Genomic DNA, 25,790 nt, shown 5'->3' on the forward strand with positions numbered 1-25,790 from the left:
GCCGACGACGACTCACCGCTCAAGCTTTTGCCAACGATCGAGTGTCGAGCCTTAAACCTATGCAGCCTGCCGCTGCTGGCCTGGAAGTCATCGCGACCAAGCAGGCATGCGAAATCTTTTGCTTTTTGTTGTAGGACCGCACCACCGATAGGAATGTTTTGCGCCCGGGTTGACATGAACCACTTGAAAACGGCTTTATCCACGTCTTCACAGGTTGCTGCCTTCAACCTTTTCCGCTGGCTGCTTGCCCCCTTTTTTAAGGAGTCTATGATGGATTCCTTAGAGCTCAAAATCGTGGAGAGTGAACTTTGCGGTACCTCGAAGTTTGCGGTGACATTTTTCTTCTTTTTGCCCTTCGCGACGGCATCCAGTATGCTGGCCTTCACTTCTAGAGAGAGCATTTTTCGTTTGCCACTCATGCTGCTGGAACGGAGCCGCCAGACAAGCGTCGCAACTACGACAACGACGAGGGACAAGTCAGCAGTCTCACGACAATGTGACAACAAACAAATGCACACACGCTGCACGCCGACATGCGCTGCGCAAAAAATAGGCATAAACTGGGTAGGGAGCCCGCATGCTGCGCTGCGGCGCCTAAACTGGGCCGTTGCTCGTGCCGCCTAGTGGAGTTGCTCAACACCATGTTTGCGTCTCCCGCGTAGTACATCAGATGGCGCAGCGTATGCCACGTCGTATCATCATCGTCATATTTTTAAGCGTGCTCAGCTCTGCTGCACCCCCGCGCCAAGGTCTACCCACCTTGGCCGCACTGCGCTTATTTTCAGGCTGCGTGTGCTTTGATGGGCGCTGCTCTCAACCACTCAGGATCATGGTACACCTATGTTCAGGCATTGAGTCTTCAACTAAATTTCGTTACATTAAAAGTTCGGCGAAATTTAATTCGTTATAGGGGGGCTAAAAATGTGTTCTATGTGCCCAAAGTTACCGAAACTGAACCTCTTCGTTACATCGGGGATTAAGTTAAATTGAAGTTCGTTGTACTGTAGTTTCGTTTTAAAAGTAGTAAAGTCAATTTCCCGACACGGCACCTATTCAATATAATGCATTTCGAATCCACATAAACCGTACCAGCTTATCGCGGACGTATCGGTTAGCACGTACCATTTTGACTTTTCGTCGCACAATTCATGGCGGCAGTACTGCCTCACAAAAAACTGACTAACATTGTGACAAACCTCCATAAACGCGACAGACGCGATAGCAAGCTACATAGCCAATGAAAAATTGGAGCCAAGTTTACCAAATGCAGCTGCGATGATGATGATAATACAACTAGCACCATCTTGCAGGGAGCGCGCCAATCCAAGCCGTAAACTAACTGTGGCCTCCGAGCGCCGTGCCGCCGGAGCCGATCGCGGAGCCATCCACATACTCTGTCCTCCCCCTAGCGGGCCCTATTTTGGAGAGCGACTGGTCCTAGGCTTTTAAGGGGCACGGAGCGAGGGGCACGGAGCGAGTTCTTGCTCCGTGCCCCTTAAAAGACTAGGCCTTGGTTCACTTTCTTTCTTTCTGACTTTGAGCGGTGTGCGTCGCGAGTTCTCCATCCGTCTGCATCATGCCGAAGCTTGTACAGAAACATTGGGTGCTTAGTATAAATGACAAGGTGTGGATTGTCCGTGCCATCGAGAGAGGGGCAAAAAAATCTGTGCTGGCACGTGAGAGAGACTTGCCACTAATAACTACTATGTGTGGCATTTGGAATGCCAGAGAAAAGCTACTCGGCATGTCGAGTACGAGGATCAACATTTCCGGATGTGGAGGAGGCGTTGGTGCGATGGCTGAAAACAGCACTGTCGAAAAACCTACCAGTTAGCGAACTTCTCCTCGTAGAGAAAGCCCTGGTTTTCGCCTCGCAGCTCAACCATGACAACTTCGTGTGCAGCAATGGCTGGCTAGCCAGACTCAAAGCAAGGCATGGAATAAGCACAAAGACTGTAGGTGGAGAAGGCTGACACTGAAGGTGCAGAAGATTGGAGGAATGGCCAGCTTGGACAAATTTTGGAAGACGTATTTAACCTCGATGAGTCCACGCTTTTTTTCAAGCTGCTGCCGAATAGAATGCTTGCGTTCAAGGAAGAACCGTGCACCGGCGGCAAGCATGCCAAGGACTGCATTTCAGTTGCAAATATGTCTGGAAGCGAGAAGTTACCACTTCTCGTCATTGGTAAGTCAGCCAAGCCAAGGTGCTTTAAAGGCGCCCCACTGCCATCAGGAGTCCTTTATAGGAATAACAGCAAGGCATGGATGACTGGGAAGTTTTTTGAAGAGTATGTGCGCTTCATTGACCGCTGTTTTGAGGCGAAAGGAAGAAATGCTGTTGTTATCCTTGACAACGCATCGGCGCACGTTGCGGTGGATGGCCTCAAGGCGCTGAAGCTGGTGTTTGTGCCACCAAACACCATAGCGATTGCCCAGCCCTTGCACCAGAGCATCGTTAGAGCTGTCAAGCAGCTCTACAGGAAGAATCTACTGTGCAGGATGCTGCTTGCACTGGAATGCGGCGAGGTGCAACCTGCTGGGTGCAATTCACCTGCTGGAAAACTCATGGCGGCAGGTCGAGTCTGCTACCGTGCAGAACTGTTATAAGCACGCAGGTTTTTGCGAAATGTGCGCAGGTGACGCAGATTACGCAAGCGATATCCCCGGCGTCCCAGACCAAGCATGTGAGAACCTGATGACCGAAGTACTCGAGAGGGAAGGTTCTTCAGAAGGCATTATCTTCTCTGAATTCAAGGATGTCGACAACGAAGTGGAAACTTCGCCAGACATGTCGGATGACGCCATTGTTGCCTCACTGGTGGCGGAAGAGGCTCCAACTGACAGTGACGACGACAACGACACAGAAAGTGTGGAAGACCCGGGCCCAACAGTGGCAGAAGTTGCGCGCGCTGTGAGCGTCATGCGGCTGTTTGCTGAAAAAAGGGGACTGGCTGATAAGCTGGCTCGCGGCCTGAATGAATTTGAAGCTGCTGTTGTTGCTGCTAGAGCACCGCGGCGTCAGACTAAGATTACTGACTTTTGCAGTGCAAAATAAAGGCTGCATTTTTTTTTCCAACCTACTGCCCATTTCCGCTTGTTTTTTGGCAGGTAAGTGGGTAATTTTACGCTACTCCTATTGAGCCATAGTACCGCTTAGTACATACTTTTTCTGAGTTCCAGCCAACTACGGCTTAACGAGGTTTTACTGTGCACCGTCCCTGCATTTTTTGCTCTTGCTAATGTGCAAGAGCGATCTCGGCGACGAGCACAGGCATAAGCTCATGACCCTTATATCGGTTCGTTTCCTGTGTCCGCTCCTCTGCAACTACGCATTCAATGTCACCAACAAGCATGACGCAGTTAAACATCAGTAGTACTTGCGAGCCGGCTAGTTGGCTATACGACTCTGACGACCTCTGGCGCTGCATGGTTATACACACACACAACACACACACACCTCTTTATTACCAAGGGAAACTGCACTCTGCTACTGGCCATTGTGCGACGTTAGAGCAGTTCCGCTTCTGCCATATGCACCTCCCCATAAGAGAATTAAACCAAGACACAAGAATTAAACACAAGAGAATTAAACCAAGACGTTCACATAGATGATGCATTCGCTACCAATTCCACAGTTGGTAGCGAGCAAGCGATTGAGCGATCTCAGCGACGAGCGGCAGCGACAGAGAGAAAAATTTCCAACTTGTTGGAACTGCGTCCCTCGCGCCGCTCCAGCCACCGCGGCAGCTCAAAACAAGGTTTCTCTGTCACAGCGGCATAAATCGCGAGCGTTTTCGCTTGCATGTCAATAGCACACGCCACTCCGTTTCGGTTGTCTAATCCACAGCTCATTTCTTCGCAGCGTGCCAAGATGCTGTGCAGCAATAACGCCACTGCGGGTTAATCTTTTGCTAGCTCCTGAGGTAGCGGGGAGCGAACTTGGCAGAGTGCCCGTGATGGCTTGATTGCACAAGCCTGGTTCGATTTATCACGCCGCGCTTGGGGCGGGCGTAGTCCACTGCCACAAAATCATTGCAAAGCGTGATAACTAAATGCTGTTTGAAGCGAAAAATGCTAAAAGCCAGTGTCATGATCGCAGCTGACCACGTGCTTTCGTTGATTCATATTTGCAAAGATAAACGACTCCCGCAAAAAAAAACTGCCGCTTCTTAACGTCCGCAGCCGCCATATCTTACGCTATGCCCCGTGTACAGCACAGCGATAAGAATGGAGACTCTCGCAAAAAAAAAAGAGAGAGAGAGAGAGAGATCTGCCGCTTCTTAACGTCTGCAGGCGCCATAGCCTCGTCAGCCGCCGCGCGCAGATGGTTCACAACACACGCTGGAGAAAGCGTCCGACGTTCTGTCTGAAAACGGGCCGAGCTGACTTGGCGCATGCGTAGCGCGTGCTACTGCGAACGAAGGCCGGGAAAGAGGAAGGAGAGAGTTAGCTCGGCAAAAGAATGGGCATACCCTTGCGCTTCGCTGTCGCGTTTTTCCCCTCTCGTTCCCACCGGTTCTCTCTGGTTCATTCACGCACATGGCTTGCAAACGTCACGTGCTGGCGCGCGGGAAATGATAACTGCAGATGCGCGCGCCTTTAGGGAATGGGCGCGGCGCTGTCCTAGCCGAACTGTCCCCTCTCATTCCTTCCGCGTGTGGATTGAAAACGTCACGCAGCAAACGGCCGAGGGTGATGCAATCGTCTTTGGAGAATGCACACTTTCCAGTGCGTGGTGCGGAGTCCGATATATCGAACGACCGGTGAAATTGAGTTCGATACATGACGCAGCTTTCCTATAATTTGACATGGGATTATCAAGGCGATATTCCGTGAGTTCGATATAACCAAAATTCAATATATCCGGGTTCGATATATCTGGGTTAGACTGTATATCACCAGGTATTTTCCTTTTTAAGGAATGGAGTACGTTTAACTGGCATGTGGAAGTTACAGCCATCGCAATAAATACTTTTATTTTTGAGTAAAGCTCTTCTGACTCACAATTCACTATCCTTAAATACAAAATCCTTTTGCGCAGTGATATCTGCATGCAGATCGTTACGTAACTGACAGCATGACTAGCAGGACGCATTTTTTGCGCATACCAATTTTTTTTACTGTGTGTTTGTGCTTTGTATGTGTCATTTCTATTTTTCATTTCATGCAGCGTCTGTCCGCACACAGAGGCAGTGTTGCAGGAAGTACGTGGCAGGGAGCGCTGTGTTTTACCATCACAATTTAACCTGCTTCAAATTCTCGAACGATGAAAAAACACTGCACATATGGGCATTATCTGGCACCAGCTCTGACTTCCTTTTCCTGGCGACAATTCTAACTCTCAAAAACGCTAAGGAATGAACGCTGGATCGGGCACCTAACGGTGATAGAACAATTTTAGAAGCCTTACATTTGAGCAGGCGCGTGCTCTCACATCGCCACAGCAGACGACGCGCAAGCGCATTGCACAGCAGTAGCGGAGTACGACGCGTGTCTAAAATGGGCTCGTTGCAAAGTGCGAAAAGTGCTTCAGGGTTTCCTTTCAAAAACGTTTTGATCGTACTTGATAAAATGCGAATGTCGTCGAAAAATCGACGACTAAACAGCTGAAAATGCAGCCGAGGCTGGCGTATCCATGAGCGCCGACGCGATCTTGATCCTACTTTGGTGTCGCCGCATGGCGGCGAAATGCTGTACAGTAGCCGACGGGTAATTCGGACTCCAATAATTCGGACTTGTAGGATATTTCGGACTTCAGTGAGGTACCGTCAGTCACCCCATAGAAGCGCATACATATTCGCGACGGATATTTCGGAAGTCCGAAAGTTCGATTTTTCGGACTAATTTCAGTCCCCTGCAGGCCAAAATCTGCCATCTTATAGGCTTTTCGCCGGCGCAACAAGCGCCATCTTGGATTGAGGTGGATTGGCTCTGCAGTTGGATTGGCTTGACATGGTTTCGGTGCCCCATTTTTGCCAGGAGAGGCCCCTGCAATCTCTGCCACTTCGAGGTGGCAGTCGGATTGTCATCGCCGTCAACCTGCTTTTGTCGCCAACGCTGACGCGGGCAGCTATCTCTTTGTGCTTTGTCTCATACGTCCGCCGTGTTGTCACACGAGTTTCTCCGACCGCGTCAACCGAGTGGCGCGCCGTCAATCCTTTGGCCGTTTTGTGATTGCGTCCGGCGGTTCCACCGCTCTGAACGAAAAGTGCCTCATTTTTGCGTGTTTGACGAGCGGTGTGGTGCGCACTCGGGCTGTGGACATGGCCCCGCCGGTGCTGCCGGGTCCGTCAAAGAAGCGTGGGAGCTATTCTACCATGACCCTTGAGAAAAAGGCAGCGATCATAAAGCTAGTGCTGAGTGGGCGAACGCAAGCTGACGTGGCCAAGGAGTTCGCACTGTCGAAGCAAACTATTTCGGATTACGTGAAAAATAAGGAGAAGACTTGTATGCCAGGTTCTTCAACCTGAAGACGAGTCGGACTCCGACGACGACTCGGGCGGCCTACCACAGCCATCGCTTGCACAAATTACGAACGCTGTGAACTTGCTGTCTAGCGTGTACAGCGAAACGACAATTTTGGCGCAAATACAAGCGCAAATCGTCGCCAGCAAAAGAAATTTGCCGCAAGGTAAAATCGGCGACTTTTTTAAGCCGATTTCCTCTGAATAAAGTGATTTTTTGTGCTTCACGGATTTTTCAGACTGTTCGATTATTCGGACCATTTTTCGGGTCCCTTCAAGTCCGAAAAAACGGTCGGCGACTGTACTAGCACCGACAGCCGGCTCCCATTGTTCTCCACTCCTTTTCCCAGGCACAGAAAGTATAGAGGAGGCGCTGGCAAAAGCAACATTCGATCGTGCCGCTGCCGCCGCTAGTGAAGTGGCGCTGTCAGCGCCTGCGAGGTAGTCCTGAACGTTTGCTGCACTGCATAACGCACTTGTAGTGCAACGAAGCCTACCTCCTGCTATTAAAATGAGGTAGTGCTTGGCGTCGCGAAGTTCGTTATATCAGTTTCATGCCGAACCACGCTCGCTATGAGAAGTTAAAATACATGTGTTTGACAAAAATATTTCGGAAGAGTTCGATATATTCAATAATTCGTTATATGCGTGTTCATTATATCGAGGTTTGACTGTATACACAAACAAATGTGGCACTTTTGACAGCAAATCCGACTCTTCCCTGTGCATCCTTCATGACGGCAGTGATGCGAGTTCAGTGTATTGACATGCTTCGGCCAGTGGTTGTAGCTGTCGTACCTAATCGTAGCTGTCAGTAGCAAATGCGGTCTAGCTTTCATTGCAACAGACTCTGGGTACTCACTACAGTGAAATCTCGTTACTACGAACACCACATTAACGAATTTTTAAGAATCCCCGGCAGATATTTGCTATGTTTTCAATGTAAAACTATTCCAGAATTAAGAATTTCAAAATACCGTATATTTCAAAATAACGAACATATTTTATTTCTTCTATAATTTTGGAACATCAGTATTACGAATTCGGCTAAAATTAACACCGCCGCAGATTGCAACTCTCGCGTGAAACAGAAACCGCCATTTCTGTGTGTATGGTCCGTGGGCTGTAGCTATCATCATCAGTACATCTAGTACCAGCTCCTAGCGTTTTTTTCTTCCTGTGGTGTGTGCCAAACGCGGGTCGGTTGTTTGTGCGTATGGGACGGCATTTCTTTTTTTTTTTTTCGCTGCAGATTACCTTATTCCGAAGTTTGTGCGAGATTGGCGATGATATTAGCCAGCGAAGTGCCATGAAGATATGAACGCAGCTGTTTTCACTGCAAGAATTCGACGCAGGGAAAAAGCGATTCGGCCTCTACAGACAGCTAGCATTGCCCCATCGACTGCCGCGATCATTTTGAAAGACCGAGACAAGATTTTCAAAATTCAGGGAGCATTGAAGATAGGGTCATAGCGAACTCTGATGGTTTTCTTTTTTTTTTTGCACATGGCCAAAGTCCGTACTTTCATCGCTCTGTGCAATCACGCATGCAATGAGGTGTTCCGGAAAGTGGAAGGTGTATATGCTGTAGTGGAGTAATGTAGTGCGCGGTCGTGTTTGCTGCACGCGGCAGAAAATAATTGATTTCTTCAAATAAATCAGCTTTGGAGTTAGTGCAACATTTTCACTTGAGGCTTTGCTTGTCTATACACATGACTAATGCCAAGGTAAGTCATTTTCATACCTCTGTTTGACCACTGGCTTATAATAGCAAATTTTTCATTACAACAATATTTCAAAATACCGAATAATTTTTTCCGGTCCCGCGGGATTCGTTATATCGAGATTTGACTGTATTTGGCCAACCGTGCTATTTTCGAGGTGTTCTGCTGCACGCGATTAGGATGTTCACTACGTAAGTTTGGAAGGCCGTCATGTCCAAAATACTTTTGTGTGCAAGCTTCTCAGCACTTGCGTCTCGCAGGTACTCTATCGAGCTGTTGTATAGCACAAAAGATAGAAAGTGAGAAATTACCCTCACCGGCCACTTCCTGGTTCTTGACCTAAGAGGGTACAGTGACATAAGGAAGTCAAGTTTGTTGATTTGTCGAGTTTGGCGCGTTTTGAAACATCCAAAACGGCGCTTTTATTGCCTTTTTTGCACAGCAGAGCACACAAAGTAAGAAAATAACAGTCCAAAATGGCAAGAACAAAAAGCAATTACTGTTAGCCCCGTAGAACGTAGCTGTGTCCATTTTTGCTGCGCTTTTCAGCCAGGATTTCTTTTACTTTGCGTAAGACCAGTTGTTGAATAAAGTGGTTCAGGGCATGCATTTTGAAACGTTCAAAACGGCTTTTTGCAATGCCGTTTTGAACACCAGGCCACACAAACTTCGCGTCCACGGTGCCCGAAGGGGTTAAACTTCTTTATAACAAAAAGAAAGCATTTTTTTATTTATAAATTGCTCGCACGTGGCCGAATCCCGTGATTCGGAGATTGAACTGAGTTTTATGAGAAGTTGTGTGTAACTACAGGAGACTCTCATTCAGACTAACGTAGGTTCAAAAGCTGAACTGTCGTTTAACTGAACGGCAGTTGAAACTCTCTGTGTAACATAGGTATAACATGAGCATTGGCTGGGACCGCATCGACAGTCAGCCTTATATGCATTTCCAAAATAACTAGGTCGAATTATCTAGCATTAGTTGCAAGTCTGCAAGGCCATGCACAAAAAAAGAGTAGGCCACCAACCCTCTGCTGCAGCCGGCTGCCGCGCCGGACACAACGCTGTTTTGGCCTCACCCATTCTTCCATGGCTTTATCTGGTTCTATCTTCTCTCCCTGTTTTGGAGCATCGAAAGTAACGCGAAGGCATCCATGTGCCGGGCACCAGGCTGCCCAGACGCAGTTTTAATCATCTGTGGCAGAACTGACTCACATTCGAATTAATGGTTTTCTATGGAGCTTAAGCAGTGCAGTTCAAATTATCGAGTTTTGAATTAACACATGCCACTTGAAGAGGAGAGCTGCTAAGTGTGAGCTTGACAGACGTGCTAGTGAAAGCCTGCTGCGATTGGCACATCGCAAAATCGCCAAAATGAATTGACTAGGTGATTGTGGCTGACCATGTGCTCCCACTGATGATGGATGGACATTCAGGTTGGCAGGCATTTGTACAGTAAACGTTCATTCGAACTTCCCGGGACCGGGAAAAAGGTACTAATTATCCAAACTTGAGATAAATGAATGGCCTCGGCAAAAACTAACAAGAACCACTTGCATTATGGTAAATTTATATGCCGATTTTAGACGAGAACAGACAGGTTACTTTTCGTATTTCCATCATCGTTTGACTGCATGCACATGTGCACTGTCGGGAGCGTCAAATCTCAAAAATGGTAACAGCCTCCCCAACAATCATCACAGTGCGATGCAGCAAGACCTCTTCGCAAGCAGCCTGCGTGTGATGCTTCACTGCACAACGCGCTGATTTAGAAGAATAGATGGAAGTGCGAAAAACGCTTAATCTCACTAATGATCATCCGAAATGCAACACAACTGCACTCGATAAGCTGTCACTACGCATGCCGTCCTGAACCTAAGCAGTCGACTTATTTTCAGAGAGAAGACTGTTCGTCACGCTTGCTGTTGCACGCACATCAAAGATGAAATTCCAAAACATGCAGTTCAGGTTCGAGGAGTGCAATTTTGACCACCGCTTACAGTGCCATCGTAACTGTGAGAGCCTTAGATGCCTGTTGGCTGGGAACACAGCAAGACTTATCTGTATTTCCGAATTATCAAACATTTAGGCACAAGTTTCGGAGGTCACCACTCTGTACTGGTCATGATGCAGGTTCCACTTGACCCATTCTCCCAAGGTTTTATCTCCTTTCCCTGTTTTGAATTTATGCAGCCATGTAGCCAAGGCACCTTATCAAGGGAGCGTTTCTTTGGCCATTGACCAAGACATCCAGGTGCGGCAGCGGATGGTGAAATCAAATGGCATTCGAATCAAAGGGTTTCTTTGTATACAGATTTCTACGGAGCTTGGTCAGACCAAGTAGTGCAGTTCGAATCATCCGAAAATTCCAATTATCAAGGTTGGAATTGACAAGTTTTCACTGCATATGAAATTTAAACGTTAAAAAAAAAAAAAAAATGATGATGAAACTTGTTTTTTTTCGTGTAAAGAACACCCCGACAAATAGCAAACTTTCCTTGAAGAAAAAAAAAAAGTGGGTTCATAATGCAAGTTTCAGGATATACGTGGAAACAATGCCAGGGTAACAAAAAGTTGCAAGGAATAAAAAAGCAAATGCCGCTTACCTTCTTTAACAGCACAGACTGGCGGCTGGTCATCTTCTCGAGGTCCTTGGCATCATCATTGATGCGCTCTTGCCAGTCACGCTCCTGGCTCTTCCAGTGCTCAAGCTGCGACTGCAACTCCTTTTGCTCCTTGGTGTTTGCCTCCACTTGCTTTTCTAATGCTACAAGAACAGAAATTGAGCTTTTTTGCACACTCAGGACATACTGCACAGTGGATCTCAACCAGAGTAACTTCATTCTACTACACTATAAGGTAAAAAAAGTGGTCAGAAAAAAAAGCAGCGGCTGACCCTGGAAGCCATTAACATAACTCTACACCAATCATATCATAATCAATCATAATAAGCATAAACAATCGAAAAGACGAATTTCACTGAAATAAGCTCTTTATTGGGCTGACCTATGCCCGCAAAAGAACTTTGTAATTCGCGCCGGCGATAGCAGCAAGAGCGCTTGGCAATCGCCGAACTACGAATGCACGCTGCACTTGTCAGCACTCAATTTAAAGTGGGTGCAGAGACCGCTAGATAAGACACAAAATGTGACTAGCACAACCTAAAAAATTGTGGAAACAGACATGAGTCGTTGGAACCATTCGAGATACATCTCGGTGCATCTTGAAAATGACAAATCCGCATCCCAGCGACACTGAGCGTAAATAAACAAAGAATCACAATACCTTTCTGTGCGGTACATGCAAAGTGATAAGGCTGCATGTCGACAGCTGCCAGCAGAAACAAATAAAGATTACAAGGTTCGAGGCAATATGGACATACAGAAATGAAAAATGAAAAATTAGAGGGTCTCTTAGATGGCTCAGAGGAGAATGGTGAAAGCCTACCCCTCCATCATCATCTATCATTTGCCTCTCATCGTTTGCCTTTTATCGGCATTTGTTGCAGTGCTACATATAATTATAAGTGGTTTACAGGAAAGGAAAGGCACAGTATCTGTCACACTTTCTCTGGCAAAGTGCAAGTGTGAGTTTGGACAGTACACCATTGCTCCTGTTGCGTGGCATTCCTTGGCTGCGTTCAAGTGTGGCATTGCAGATGGCAGAAACGCTACACACGAACTAGTCTCGTGGAATCTCACGGAATATGACAAATCTTGCGCACAACTCTCGCGCACGGGATTTTGTTCCATGAGTCTTCGCCTCAAAAATCAAAATGTTGTTGTAATAAAGAGCTAAGCGCTCATGATAAACATTGTTATACAAGAAAAAAAATCATTTATTAGCTATGATCAAAAGGTGGCAGTCATTTTTGCACATAGCACTTTGCACATGGTAATTCAGGTATCTTTGTCAATGTACACAATGCACAAAGCAACACACATTTTGTTATATTTTTCATGCATCATTCGTTTAAACAAAAGCAAAATGCATGTGCCTCAACAGAAATGTGCAAAAAACCCTTTCTTCCAAAAAAAGAAAAAAAGAAAAGGAGAAACCACCTTTTTGGATGCTGTGGGTTTTGTAGAGGGAAAATTAACAATCTTGGTGGTGCATCAAATGCTGGTTCAGAACAGGCTTACAATTCATAATGGGGAAACACTGCCTATGGAAGAAGTGCCAAGCAGCTCATAAAAACTAGATGTGCAATCAGTATAGCAGTTCAGCTGCACGAAAAGAGCTGACCAGGAAATGAGCACTTTGGCCCAACCTTTTCTAATCGTCCTCCCTTATCAATTTCAGCTCCCGCTCTCCGTTGACAACATATTCCGTCTTGAAAGCCAGACATACCCGAGTGCCACCTTCGAAGGCTGCAATTTATGTCTTCACGCCACTGATTCCTCTTTGGCGCGGTGCTGGAAAGGCAAACTTATACAGTCGAACCCGGATATATCGAAAGTCGTCCATTCTTATCGCTGTGCTATACACGCGGCATAGCGTAAGATATGGCGGCTGCGGACGTTAAGAAGCGGCAGTTTTTTTTTTGGCGGGAGTCGTTTATCCTTGCATGTATGAATCAACGAAAGCATGCGGTCAGCTGCAATCATGACACTGGCTTTTAGCATTTTTCGCTTCAAACCGCATTTAGCTATCACGCTTTGCAATGATTTTGTGATAGTGGACTACGCCTGCCCCAAGCGCGGCGGGATAAATAGAACCAGGCCTGTGCAATCAAGCCATCACGGGCAGTCTGCCAAGTTCGCTTCCCTTTGCTGCAGGAGCTATCAAAAGATAAACACCAGCGCAGCATCTTGGTACGCTGCCAAGAAATTAGCTGTGGATGAGAGACCAAAACGGAGTGCGACATGCAAGCGAAAACGCTGGCGATTTCTGCCACGGCGACACAAAAACCTTGTTTTGAGCTGCCGCGGTGGCTCGAACGACAGAGGGACGCAGTTCCAACAAGTTGGAAATTTTTTGGCCTGTCGCTGAGATCGCTTAATCGCTTGCATGTGAGCAAGCTGGCCTTAACGCTTTTTTTTTTTTTTTCCCAAAATTCTCGAGTGCAAAAGTGGAGGGTGGGTTCATTATGCGAGTGAGTTGATTACGCGACAAATACGGTATCGTTTTTTCGCATCGTAAGTGCCGTCCCAAGCCGATCTGTAATCGAATTATCGATATATCGAACTAATTCGCAATCTCCTTCGAGTTCGATATATCCGGGTTCGACTGTAACACATGGTATGGGCTTGACAGAAAAAAAGCGGTATTGACGCAATAAATCTGCCAACATGGGAAGGCTAAGAGGCAGCCCTGTCCAGCTCCGACCTCGAGGAAAAACGAGGCCTCATCGAAAGAGCACGTACAGTAGCTTACACCCGATGTGTCCTGCCACGACCGCTCGATGGAAGCGCACTGGGTGCGGCCTGTTGCGTCGCGCCGCCGTCAATGGGCAAGCGCGTCCTTGGGGAGTTTACAGTTGCGCCCACTATTTCTGCTGAGGGCGCCACTGTTCGGGGACATGTCGCCGCCGGGGTTGCCGGCTCTGAGCGCTCGGTTTGCTTCCTTTCTGGACACGTTTGCCTCGTGTCTGCGTGGTAAACGAAAACTTTCTTGTGTGCGCGTGTGCATCATGTTAACGTTGAGACGGGATGCGTTTGTTTTTTAAGGCGAAAGCCGTTCTAGGCTCATGGAGCGAAAATCTTTGCGCATAAGCTCTGGCTGTAATCTGTGCATCGCATCTGTGCACTGGTGTGTCAGTTGCAAAAGCGGACGTGCAAGGAGGGAGATTAAGAATGAAAATGATTGATTGTGGTAGGTAATCAATAAAAGTTATAAATAGACATTGATAGAGATAATGACTAATGCTAATGGCTAATAATGGTTAATAGTGACTAAAATGATTTGTAATGACCAGTATATCAAACTATGACATATAATGACCGCAATTGATTAGAAATCAGTACAAGTGCTTAGCGATGTGTGGCAATGACTATAATAGCTAGGCATGACTCATCATTACTGCTAATGACTACAAAATGACCAATATGTGAAAAGATGACATGTAGTGACCACTGCTGATTCTAAATGAGTAACCTGCTTAGTTATGAGTGGTAAGGGCTACAATGACTACGCAGGCAGACTCATCATGACTGCGAAACGACCAATATATCAAACGACGACTTGAAATGACGAACTGTGGCAAACGATGAGAGACAAATGATAGGACAAGGGTAGGCTTTCGCCGTCCTCCGCTTAAGAGACATCTAAGAGACCCTCAAATTTTATCTGCTGAGCTCGCTTCAGACAAAGGCAGTAGCGAGGAGTGGAAATGCACTCGCTTCCTCTGAAATGAAAGCGGCGATGAGGTTAAAAAGTCCAGATGCTGAAGAATAATCCCCTATCAGCTGCCATTGAATTTGCTACAAGGGACACCAGATTGGACTTGTTAGTGATTAATTAGTAGGGTAACAGTGCAAACAACATGACGGGAACACAGGAGAAGAGGACGGCACAACCGCGCTAGTTGTGTCGTCCTCTTTTCCTGTGTTCCAGTCACGTTGTTTAACCTATTTAGTTACCAGGGAGCTGGCCAGCAGGCCAGTGAACTAGGATTTTAAACGATGTGTTGTGAAGCAGATGAACACGATGAGGTAGCACTAGAAGCTTTTCTCGCAGGTTATGTTGCGAGGACATATCAGAAAACGGTACGAAGCGTTCTTTTTTTATATAAGCATACAATTTGTTCTAAATTTTGCCGCGCTAGTCTGAGTGGCCTTGCAAGCAAAGGAGCCTGTGCATACAACATTTGTTTATACTCTTGAGACTGTTTGAGTCGATGCGATAAACTGAAAAGATGTTCCACAGAGAATCCAGCGCCCGCTCAGTCGGAGGAAAGTTGGAAAAAATACCTCTCTGGCAAAAGGCATTTTAGTTGCTGATATGGCCAGACACCTTTGGCGCAATGAGAACACATGACATGTTCAATGTGGTAGGAGCTAGCAAACGAGAGAGAGTCAATAAGATATATAAGGATAAAATGACAATTGAAAGTGGGGCCCTTAGGTCCCAAGTCAGGCACATTATACTCCTATAGGAGACATTCGTACGGCTTCGGTAAAGAGGGGCTTTATATACCTATTCATCGTTTACAGCGAGTAGTTCAACTCTTCCCTAACAGGTGGCGCCACTAGGATGGCCGTCATTGCTGGCCTTCGGAACGCATCGGCGCGCAGTGCTAACTGCTGCTGTGTATCTTGTGTAAGAATACCAGCTGACTTTTAAACAGCACTGCTTTGATGCAGGTGTCATCTGTCTTATCGAAGTATTCTGCGATAGCATATACAAGTACAAACTAATAAAAAGTTACACTGCAGCAATGCAGGGCAATTTAGATACATTCCTCTCACTCGCCAATCTCCATAAGCAAGAATACATATACCCTCATAGCCATCAACTACCATGGAAAGTTCCCGTCACGCGCACAGGTTATGGCCGCCAACGCGTTGAATACACACTCCCCCACACACTCAATGACTTTGCAAAGCAAGACATATTCACTACAAAACTTAACAAAAGGGACATTGATCAGTTATTTATAAAATAGCATTAGTGTAACTAGATGTTTCTTTTTACTTTTGTTTTGTACAGTCCCTAGTACACTGAACAAAAATCTGAAATGTTACAGTGCTGTCATTGTTGTCAGGGTGGTTGGAGCTTTGTCAAGCTGCTATTGTGCAGCTTTTTCTCCCACCCCCTTTTTTCACCATGTATTTTTTGTTTCGGTGAAAATAAAAATTGATTGATTGATTGATTGATTGATTGATTGATTGATTGAAGTAGAGCTAATGACCCTGTTGTTTATTGGCGGAAGAACAGAAGACGCTTTCTACATAAGGTGCACATCATGGCCTAGGCAACCGTTTTTCTGGGAGATGTATCACGAGTTCATGTTTCTTTCTGGGACAAGAAAGCGCCTGTGAATTGAAGAGAATGGCTATACCTCACGCCCCAGCTCGTTTTAGCACCGGCAGTAGCCATGGCAATGCGAGAACGACCCTGACGTTTTCTCAGCTTTGGATATTGAGTCTTTGCACTGCTGCAGAGTTTTTTTCGCAGGGAGTTAAGAGGTACCTTGACGTTGCTATTAATGTCTATGCAGTTATACGAATTGATTGTGCAGAGAAGGAAAGTTAGTGTCGGCATGTAAGTGAATCTGTTTACTTTAATTAGGTACTATTCCCTAGGATATGCGGGATTGAATCTCGGCCTCGGCGGCTGCTTTTCGCTGGTGCCAAAAACCCAGGCGTCCGTGTTTTGTGCGATATCAGTGCACATTAAAGAACCCCAAGGGGATGGGAATTTCCGCAGTCCTCCACTCATAGCCTGAGTCGTTTTGGGACGTAACACCGCACAAACAAACTTTAATTAGACAAGTACTGCTGAAATACATGTAATAACTGCTGCTTTCATGAAACTAATGCACGGGCCAATGATGAAATTTACCATGATAAGATTTTTTTATATCCTCGCTTGCTTGTCTGCGTACTGTGCGTTCTGAATTCCGGTGCAGTTTCCATAGTTTCCAGTAACCTTCGCCCGAGCGCAGGTGAACGCCGCTGAGCGCCTGATGCGGCCTTCAAGCAGCGTAATAGTCTTTTGAAGCCAGGACGTTTACAGGAGATAAAATTATATCTAGATAGATAAATTATATTACGCGCGTCCATATTGAGCAGTAAGTATTGTGCACAATGTTAAATGAACATTCATAATGCGTCTCAGCCAGCATAGTCTGAGCATGCGTTCGCCCTTTGCGCAAGAAAATTAAAAAAAAAATAAGTTTGAGGGAATAATCAGTTTGTAATCTATTCAGCTTTACAGAAAGTCACGTTTTCCACAAAGAGCACTAGAGAGGGAATTGATAAAAAAAAGCAAACCAAAAAAAAAAGAGTCGACGGCTGATGGGTTTGTCGAAACGTTCTAGCCAATGCAGACATTTAGGAGGACGCAATAAATGAACTACGTGGTTAAATTAAACATTTTTTTTAGCACCTACACATACTATAGGCATTCACATGAAGTTTATTGCCTGTCTACAAGCTCATTGTCCCCAGCGATAGCGGGTACGCCGCACCGTGCAGCCGAGTACTAGCGCGCCGAAAGCCGTCAAACCAGAAGGCCTGAAGGCCAGCGATGGCGGAAGGGTCACATGATCAAATATGGCAGCGCCCATGCGCTCGCGCTGTAAAGGGTCTATATGTTGGGTGCTATTTCACATAATGCGGTGGCTTAAGGCTGTATTCTAATGACATGCGACAGAGGCAGTAATTAAGGGATACGGTGAATAATTATGTAGCAAAGTGTGGATACGCTAACGAGGCTCCGCAAGGAGACTTAAGAACCTCAAGTTTTGTTTATCAGTACCAAGTTGTTGCTTAATTTATGCAATATTTGGTAATGGTTTTGAGGCAACATATCAGTCGTGCAAGAGCCTTTTGTAGGAAATACGAGTTAACTGGACCAGTTACAGGTTAATGAAAACCAAGGACAATGGAGGCTTGATGTACCCCGCAAAGGAAGAAATCAAGCTTTGTCAGCTTACGAGCACCTTCATTAACAGAATAATAAAGCCTGAAGAGGTCCGGTGAAGTAGCATGCAAGCTGTGTAAACTTTAGATTTCAGCATTGTTTTCTCCCTGTACACAGTGCCTGCAGCTAATCTATGAAAACAATGATCGTGCTCATGCTGAGGAGCTATATGCAAGATATTGTTAAGTTGCGGCACCCACTGACAGCGAGCTGGGCTGGAAATGTCAACTCAACAGCGGAGCGACATTTATGGCTATGGCATAAACCTCTCATGAAAGGTTTTCCATCTGCGATTGGTAATTTTCTTCCTTTTTTTTGTGTGGCCATTAAATAAGCGTACTCGGCTGCTCGCTGAATCTCGGCTGCAGTTGCGCTCTGAAGCGTGAACATTGTTGTGATCAAAGCTAAGAGTTTCACAACAGGAACACTCGATGCGCGTTCTTCCATTGAAAATTGCAAACCAGCAAAATTGTATGGATTTGCGAGCAGCCAATCAAAATAGTAATAAAAACTGTTGGTGCATATTCATAGCACCTTGAGGCAGACCGGCTCTATGAAGCGCGCTTAGTTCGGTCATGCAAAATGCGGGAAGCCATGACGGATAGCCTTCTGGCATAAAAAGTTTAAGGTCTCCAACTGAGTCGAAGATCCCAGGTTACCATGTAGATTTAACCTAATAAACATCTTCAAATTTCCAACGTAACATTTGTCAGAATGAGATAGAAAGGTTGGTTACAAGTCGCATTTTCACAGAGAATGCTCACAGTAGGATAATATATTTTTATTGGATAGCGCTGTCAGCTTAGAACAGGTTGACATCAATTTGTGTATAAAAGCTGTATGCAGGAATGAGTAAATGGTATGAAAATGACACACGGAATTCGCGCCATTGTTAAGTGGGTATGCATTAGGCTACCATGGCAGCTGAACAGCTTCGAATTGTTCACAGCCGGGTGACATTTTCGTGTGATAAACAACTTGATCCGAATGCAACATCACGGTAATGCGAGCTCTCCAATCGAGTGGCCTTGACCCACCGTCACATTAAGTTTTTCGGGGTACACTCCAGTATACAACGTTGCCGAGCAAGCGCTAAGTGCTGACATGGTCACACTAGACATGACAGTATATACTAATTCGTGTTGCCAAATTGTTTGAAGCGGAACTCTTATATCCTTAAAATAAAAGGCTTCTACCACGCCGACGCCTCCCTGAAAGCGCAGCCAAGCGCAGCTCTCCGCGCGTGGCTGTCCCCGAACGGTGGCGCCGCGGTGGTGGCGACGGGAAGTAGGCGCCTCCCGCCGGTTTCGGGCGACGTAGCAGGCCGCACCTAGTGCGCTTCCATCGAGCGGCCGTGGTCCTGCACTAGAGACAGCCGTATCGAAATCCTGCACTTCCTTGCTCTTTCTTCCTTTCCCAGGCCCAAGAGTGTTCATCTTCACATGCACTGTTTCATTTGACCTATAATAATGCATAATTCCCTGCTAACAATGAATAGTGGCATACCAAGAGAACGGCCACATGGCGGCATTTCAAAAAAGAATTTGCCAGGGACAAAAAATAAGCTCTTCACATGCAACCATTTAAGAAGTATTGCATAAGTAATATGCTTGATGGAAATGAGTACGACATACTGTGGGAGGCAGTGACAAGAGTCATTTTCTGATGATGCTGTTTAAAGCTCTCAGTGAGAACATAGCTCCGGTTATGCAGGGACACTGCACAGCTGATGTTGTGAATCAAGGTAAACCTTTATTACATGGAGTTAACAATACACACGCTTCAATGGAGGCAACGTTGAACTGAAACTTCGTAATTAGGTTTGGTTTGGTGTGTGGTGTTTAACGTCCGAAAGCGGCTCAGGCTATGAGACACACTGTAGTGGAGGGCTCCGGCATTTTTGATCACCTGGGGTTCTTTAACCCTTTGAGGGTTTTTGCTGTAAATGCGCGGCGGCGGTTTTCCTTCCCGCAAGGTTTTTGCCGTACCGGTACGGTTTTAATCCTCCGTTTGAAATTTCGCCCCCTAATGACGATGCATGCTCACTGGGAAGTGCTGCCACCTCCTAGGACAAGAAGCGCTTGAAATTTATGGCGCTGCCTTTTTGCGAAGATAAACAGAAGTGATCCCTAGCTGCAGCCTGGTCTGCAGCAACGCTGCTCGCGATTTCGGTTTCGCGAGGTGACGTGATCGCAATGGAGGCGGGAAACTTGATTTCTATCTTTATGGGCACTTCCGTGCAGTGCACGGGGATAAACAGAACTGATTCCTAGCTGCAGCTTGTGGCCTCGTCTGCGGCAAGGCCCTTGCATGGTTTCGGTTATCCCCCTGTGATCTGCGCAAGACTTGATTTTTATCTTTATGGCCACTCCGGGTGAAGGGGCCACAGAAACCAATTTCCATCTTTATTGGGGCTGCTGTTAGCTTGTTTATCATCCAGGCTCACAAGGTATTCCTGCCCTCCTTGCGGTTTCCTGAGGCTCCCGAGTTTGCATTCTGGACCAACCTTGACTCCAAAATATGGTTCCTAATATTTTTCTACAACTTTTTCTTGAATTTACTCATATTGAACTTTCAAAACCCGCAATAAAGTAATTTGACCATCTGGGGAAATTTTTTAAAAACAATTCGACCCTCAAAGGGTTAACGTGCACTGACATCGCACAGTACAGAACTTTGCAATTTGAGGATTTCATTAATGGAGGTTTGTTACATCCACGTTCAACTGTAACAACTGTTAACATAAACTGTGTGAACAAAATAGGCCAGTCGAGAGTCTATGGCAGTAGTTTCCTTAGGGCACATCCTCTACTCGACAGTTACTGCAAAGAAATGCATAAAACATGGAGTCTTCTTTTTTTTTTTTTTTTTTTTCTGGCGAAAATCCGCCTTTTGCGCGAGTTTTCTGCGCATGCGCGAAGCCCCAGCGGCGACTGATGAAAACACACTGAGCGGCGTCGACGGCGCTTCTCGTCGCCGCACTCATAGCCAACGCACGGGGGCTGGAGGCGCGGTCACGTTCACAGCCTCGGTAAAACGATGCCAACCACCTGTGCCGCTTACAGCTGCCACTCTCGAGGCGTGCCGGGATGCAAGACGCGTTTTGTTAGGTTTCCTTCGGCGAGCCGCGACCTGCAACGGCGTGAAGCTTGGATTAGGGCAACCAAGCGTCAAGACGTGAATGGGCGACCTTGGCAGCCGACTGCGTGCTCTCGACTGTGCGAAAAACACTTCGTTACAGGTATGTATGCATCTAAAGGAAATGTGCATGATGAAAAGTATCTACCGGAGTTTGCACCAAGCCTGTAACCCACCAGTGATAGCCGCAATGAGCATTTGTTCGGCGCGTCTGATGGCGATGTATTTTGTCGTTTGTTTTATTTATGTGCGAAGGGGCCGGGTAGCGCAGATATCACAGGTGGCTGTGTGCGCTAGACCGTAATATTTAGCATGTTTTATCGCGACTGCCGACTAAGAAGAAAAAAAAGGGTGTTTGTTGTGATGCACCGCCGTTAGCGAGCCGAGTGGTTGAGCTGGTCATGAGGCTCGCGAACGGCAGTGCATTAAAACGTCGTATTTTTATTTCTTGTTAGTGAGGTGGCAGTCACGATAAAACATGCTAAATATTACGGCCTAGCGCACACAGCCGCCTGTGATATCTAAGCTACCTAGCCCTTTCGCACATAAAGATAAGAAGGGACAAAATACATCGCCTTCAGGCCCGGTGCAACTGAAGCAATCACGCACCGAAGAAATCCTCATTGCAGCTATCACTGGTGCGCTACAGCCTGGGTGAAAACTCCAGTAGGTACTTTTCATCATGCCTATTTCGCTTAGATGCATACATATCTGTAGTATCTGTGTTTTTGCCGCTCGGAGCATATGACGCACTTGACACTTGCACGACGCACAGTATTTTTTTTAATTAAAGGGTCGCCTTCGTGCACACCAAAGCATTCGGACTTTTTTCCTTTAATGTACGCAATCAGATGCACTTCGTTAGGGAGCTTGATAATCGTCGTCTTCGTCCAACCGTTTGCAACGGCAAGGAAACCGCCCGGCACAATAAATGAGTCTCCTGGAGGGTTCATGCTCGTTCACTTGCAGAGTGGGTCGCTCTGGACGTAGAACAGGGTTGGCTCCTGACCGAGATGCGTATCCGATATGTAGGAGATTCACATGTGTCACCAAGTTGTTGATTCCGCAGAAATCGCAGCGGAGGCAGAAATGAACGTTGGAGATCCTTTCAGAACAGAATGACCATTCTCTGCGCACCGAGAACCTTTTCACCACTGCGACCACATCCGTTCTGACTCCTGAGGCCAGAAACCGGCTACCCTGCAGGTGTGCATTCAGGCCAGGACAATGCCCTTATCACGGGGTGTGTATATGTGACTCTGCCGATCTTCGTGGATGAAATCCTATAGCTGCACGGTCGTAGATGACGCGAGGAGGAAGCGACGCCTATTGCACCATGCCGGCGCCGCGGTGACCGCATTGTGCTCGGTAACTCAAGACACCCCGCGCATATGCGCCGCTCACAGTCACATGAAACGATTCCACCTAGCTCTGCAGCATCAACAAACCCCTGGCTGCTTTGCCCTTTGAGATCCGTCTCTCTCTCTCTGCCCCCACGCTCTCCTGTCTGCCGAAAACCTGCACGCTGAGAGCGTCCACGTCGAACACGGCCCGTGCTACACGCTCTTACAATACGAAGATATATATGCGTACGTGCGTTATGATTGGATTGTGAAAACGCTCTACCTTCCCCCATACTGCGTGAACATGATATGCTGCAATCACTGTCACTACTTTCCGCTCCGAGGCCAAAAAAGGGGGGAAGCTTTCGCTTTCTACCAGCGTTGGCGTGGCCATTTCGTATGGTGCGCTCTCGCGTCGTCTGCTACACTGCCGCTCAATGTGTTTCCCGCCCGCTCCCGCATGATGGCGCCACATCCTCGCGCAAAAGGCGGATTATTTACAGGACTGCTGCTCGAAACAGTAGTAGCCAAATATGGGTAGCATCAAACATAGCGCTAATATAGACACCATAAAAATGATCAAGTACATTAGCTCACCTTTTAAATTGGTGTTTACATCGCTGATTCGTGCATTCACCAGCGCTAGCTCAACCTGGCTGTTTTCTAGTTTGCGGCGTCGGTCTTCAACTGAAATTTCCTGCAGGGCCTTTGATAAAAAGAAAAGCATAGTTTATATAGTTTATATACTTTTAAGTGCATTGAAAGATAACCGCCGCTGAAACTCACCGCTTCCAGTTCTTCTTTTCTCCTGTACAGGTTGTTGTTGAGCAAGTTCTCCAGCTTGTTCTTCTCTGCTTCAAGCTACAAACGACAAGAAATTACAAAGATAGAGACACTAAAAGTAGGCACTTGACAGTGCCAGCCTGAATAGGCCTCTCCCTATTTGCAGGGCATGCTGAAAGTAAAAGGATCCTTTTTGGCCTGTCCAATAATGTGCATGATCTGCCTGAAATTGTGCATTACCAATATTTACTAGGCATGTGCAATTAATTAACAGAAGGAGTGCGCAAATATTGAAATTTTCTAATATGAATCGAACACGAATATGGACAAAAAATAACTTCGAATATTGGATATCTGATCATTGAAAGAAGAAAAAAAAAAAAAGAATGAGAAACTTAAAAACGACAAACATTGTTCATCTTGTTCATTTCGAAATTCACAGAAAATTTGCAAATAAAATTAAAACGAGAGAAGTGTATACCCTACTGAAAAATCCAGTATACCGGTTTACTGCACAAGGGCCGGCATATCACTGCTCAATACAGAACGTTAATTCAGCCTTCAAGGTACCAGGGAAAATTTTCAAATTAACTGAAAGCTAAGTATCTGACGAACATTTGAGACACAAACATTTTGTCCTTTTGAGGATGCTTCACTGCACAGTTCATGCAGTCAAGCACTGCAGTGAAACTGCAGTCAATTCTAAAACTTTTCGTGTCTTCGGCAATTTTCTAATACAGTAAAACCTCATTACAAGAGACACTCAAGGGACCCGAAAAAGATCTCTTGTAAGCAAGGTCTCTTGTAACCAAAAATTCTAAAACCACTGTGTTGATCAGTTTATTGCACATCAGCATATAAATGCATTCACGTGCATTAACAGGGAATTGTTCAGGAAGGCTTAAAGAAGTTATTAATGCTAGTATGTTTTTTTGTCAGTACAGAGTGTATTCCTTCCCAAATTTTGGTAGTAAAGCACTTCACTTTTCAGGCCTTCCTGTTGCTCTAATACCTTTGAAGCACTCTTACATGCTTGTCACCCTCACATGCTGACACTTTTCCTCTGAAATGTCCTCGTAGTCATCCTCTATGGCACATGTGCCATTTACTTGCACGAGAATTGCACAGACTGTAAGCTCTTCAGAAGCACACAAGATCCGCATCTGCAGATACAAATTCCTCAATACATTCTGGTACCTCAGCAGTCTCTTGGATTCTCGCCCAAGGTTCATCTTCAAAGAAGCTTTCCACAGTATCCATATAATTTTCGACCAAACTTGATAAAACTAGGTAGTCTGATTCAGTTTCTTAAACTGATTTCAAATCTGTACTTATTTTTCCAGTTGGCCAATTAGTTCAAAAAATAGATGAAATTATTTGTTCACAATTTGCAGAAACAATGAAAAAGTAACCACACTAAAAAAAATTCATATTGATATTCTGCTAGGTACTAGAAAGCATAATGTATACAATGTTAGAGCCCTTTTTTGATAAAACGAATATTAGCGATAATATAATATTTCAATGTCCACCATTCAAATGTGGGTGCCCTACTGTCTGACCTAGAGCAAAATTTAAAAATTTTTAGAACGTAAATTGCAAAATCTGTACCTAACATTGTGTGCTTTGCACTTTTAGTCACATGCCACAACAAAAATTATGGTTCTACCTCCATTGAAGGCAGAGATATCGCTTCTGCAAATAAGCAAGAAGTTCAGAATCGGTGTTTTAAGAAAACGAGAAGAAAAGAGATTGGCTCTTTTTTAATCAAAAATGCCGAGAAAATATTGCAATATTTTGCAATGTAAGTAACTAGAAGGCACCAGGGATGTAGTCAGACTGACTATTGCCACCGAAATGGCGTTTTTTGAAAGCGTGCTGCATGTCCGCAGCGGTCTTGCACTTGTTTACAGACGCCACTGCTCGACGGTGGTCTTTCTCTGCCATGCGCTTCATGCTTGGTGCCCCAGGGTTGAGGTGCAGCTCTTTCAATATTGCTGCAGAGGAGTTTTCGCAACCAGCTTTATATCTCATAACAGTGCCGTTTGTCGATTCCCGGTGACTTGCATCGCGCGCACAGCAAGGACGTTCACAACGAACGGGTTGCACTTGTCTTTTCCGTTCACACGGGGCGAGCTCCATGTCGACGCAACATCACCGCAGCACGCGCACTCGATAATAATCTTTATGGCGAGGCCATATTCACGTTTACCTTTCCCTACCGTGACGCTACCGCCGCACACCTTGCACTTCACAAACGACATCAACACGTTCATTGAGTCCAAATTGACGACAACGAAGCCCGTCTTGATGTCCGATGGCGCGGCTGCAACATCGTCAGCGCGAGTGAAAAAATCCATCTTTCGCTTGGTGGCCGGTGTTGAAGAAAGAACTTATAGCTTATCTTGGGCTTCCATTTCTCTCTGCAACCAACTCCGTACGCTGCAATATTTTGGTGTCGCGCCGAATGCGGCTGCTGTCCGGAACGCATTCACTCGTCGGCGATCCGGTTAGGCCTAAGTCCACTTCTGTACTGTCTGCGGCTTCGGCATCACTTGCTGTTGGCGGCGGACTATTCTCGACGCCGGCCGAAGGAACTGAGCGCTTCTTGAAGTTGTAGGCCGATCATTTCTTCTTTTTGCCAAACTTGTGACTCGTGGCAAACTTCGGCGTTGCTTCCGACATCGTGCCACACTCGTCACAACCCTACGACTGAACAAGGAGAGACGAGTCGCCTGCGGAGGAGCAGA

The 25,790-nt window shown here is 46.2% G+C and overlaps 1 protein-coding gene across 1 annotated transcript in view; it reads right to left on the bottom strand.

Annotated features, from left to right (window-relative positions):
• Positions 1–25,400, bottom strand: part of LOC146206876 (structural maintenance of chromosomes protein 3-like) — an 87,706-nt gene extending 62,306 nt beyond the window's left edge. Inside the window, exons 1-4 of the mRNA XM_084575864.1 lie at positions 25,263–25,400; positions 23,044–23,118; positions 22,855–22,963; positions 10,795–10,955 (exon numbers count right to left, since the gene is read on the bottom strand). Coding sequence (XP_084431990.1) covers positions 10,795–10,955; positions 22,855–22,963; positions 23,044–23,118; positions 25,263–25,400 — 483 coding nt within the window. The remainder of the gene's footprint in view (positions 1–10,794; positions 10,956–22,854; positions 22,964–23,043; positions 23,119–25,262) is intronic.
• Between the last annotated feature and the right edge of the window lie 390 nt (positions 25,401–25,790).

This window comes from Amblyomma maculatum, chromosome 1 (assembly GCF_055883805.1).
Source record: "Amblyomma maculatum isolate TAMU_Amacu chromosome 1, ASM5588380v1, whole genome shotgun sequence".
NCBI lineage: Eukaryota > Metazoa > Arthropoda > Arachnida > Ixodida > Ixodidae > Amblyomma > Amblyomma maculatum.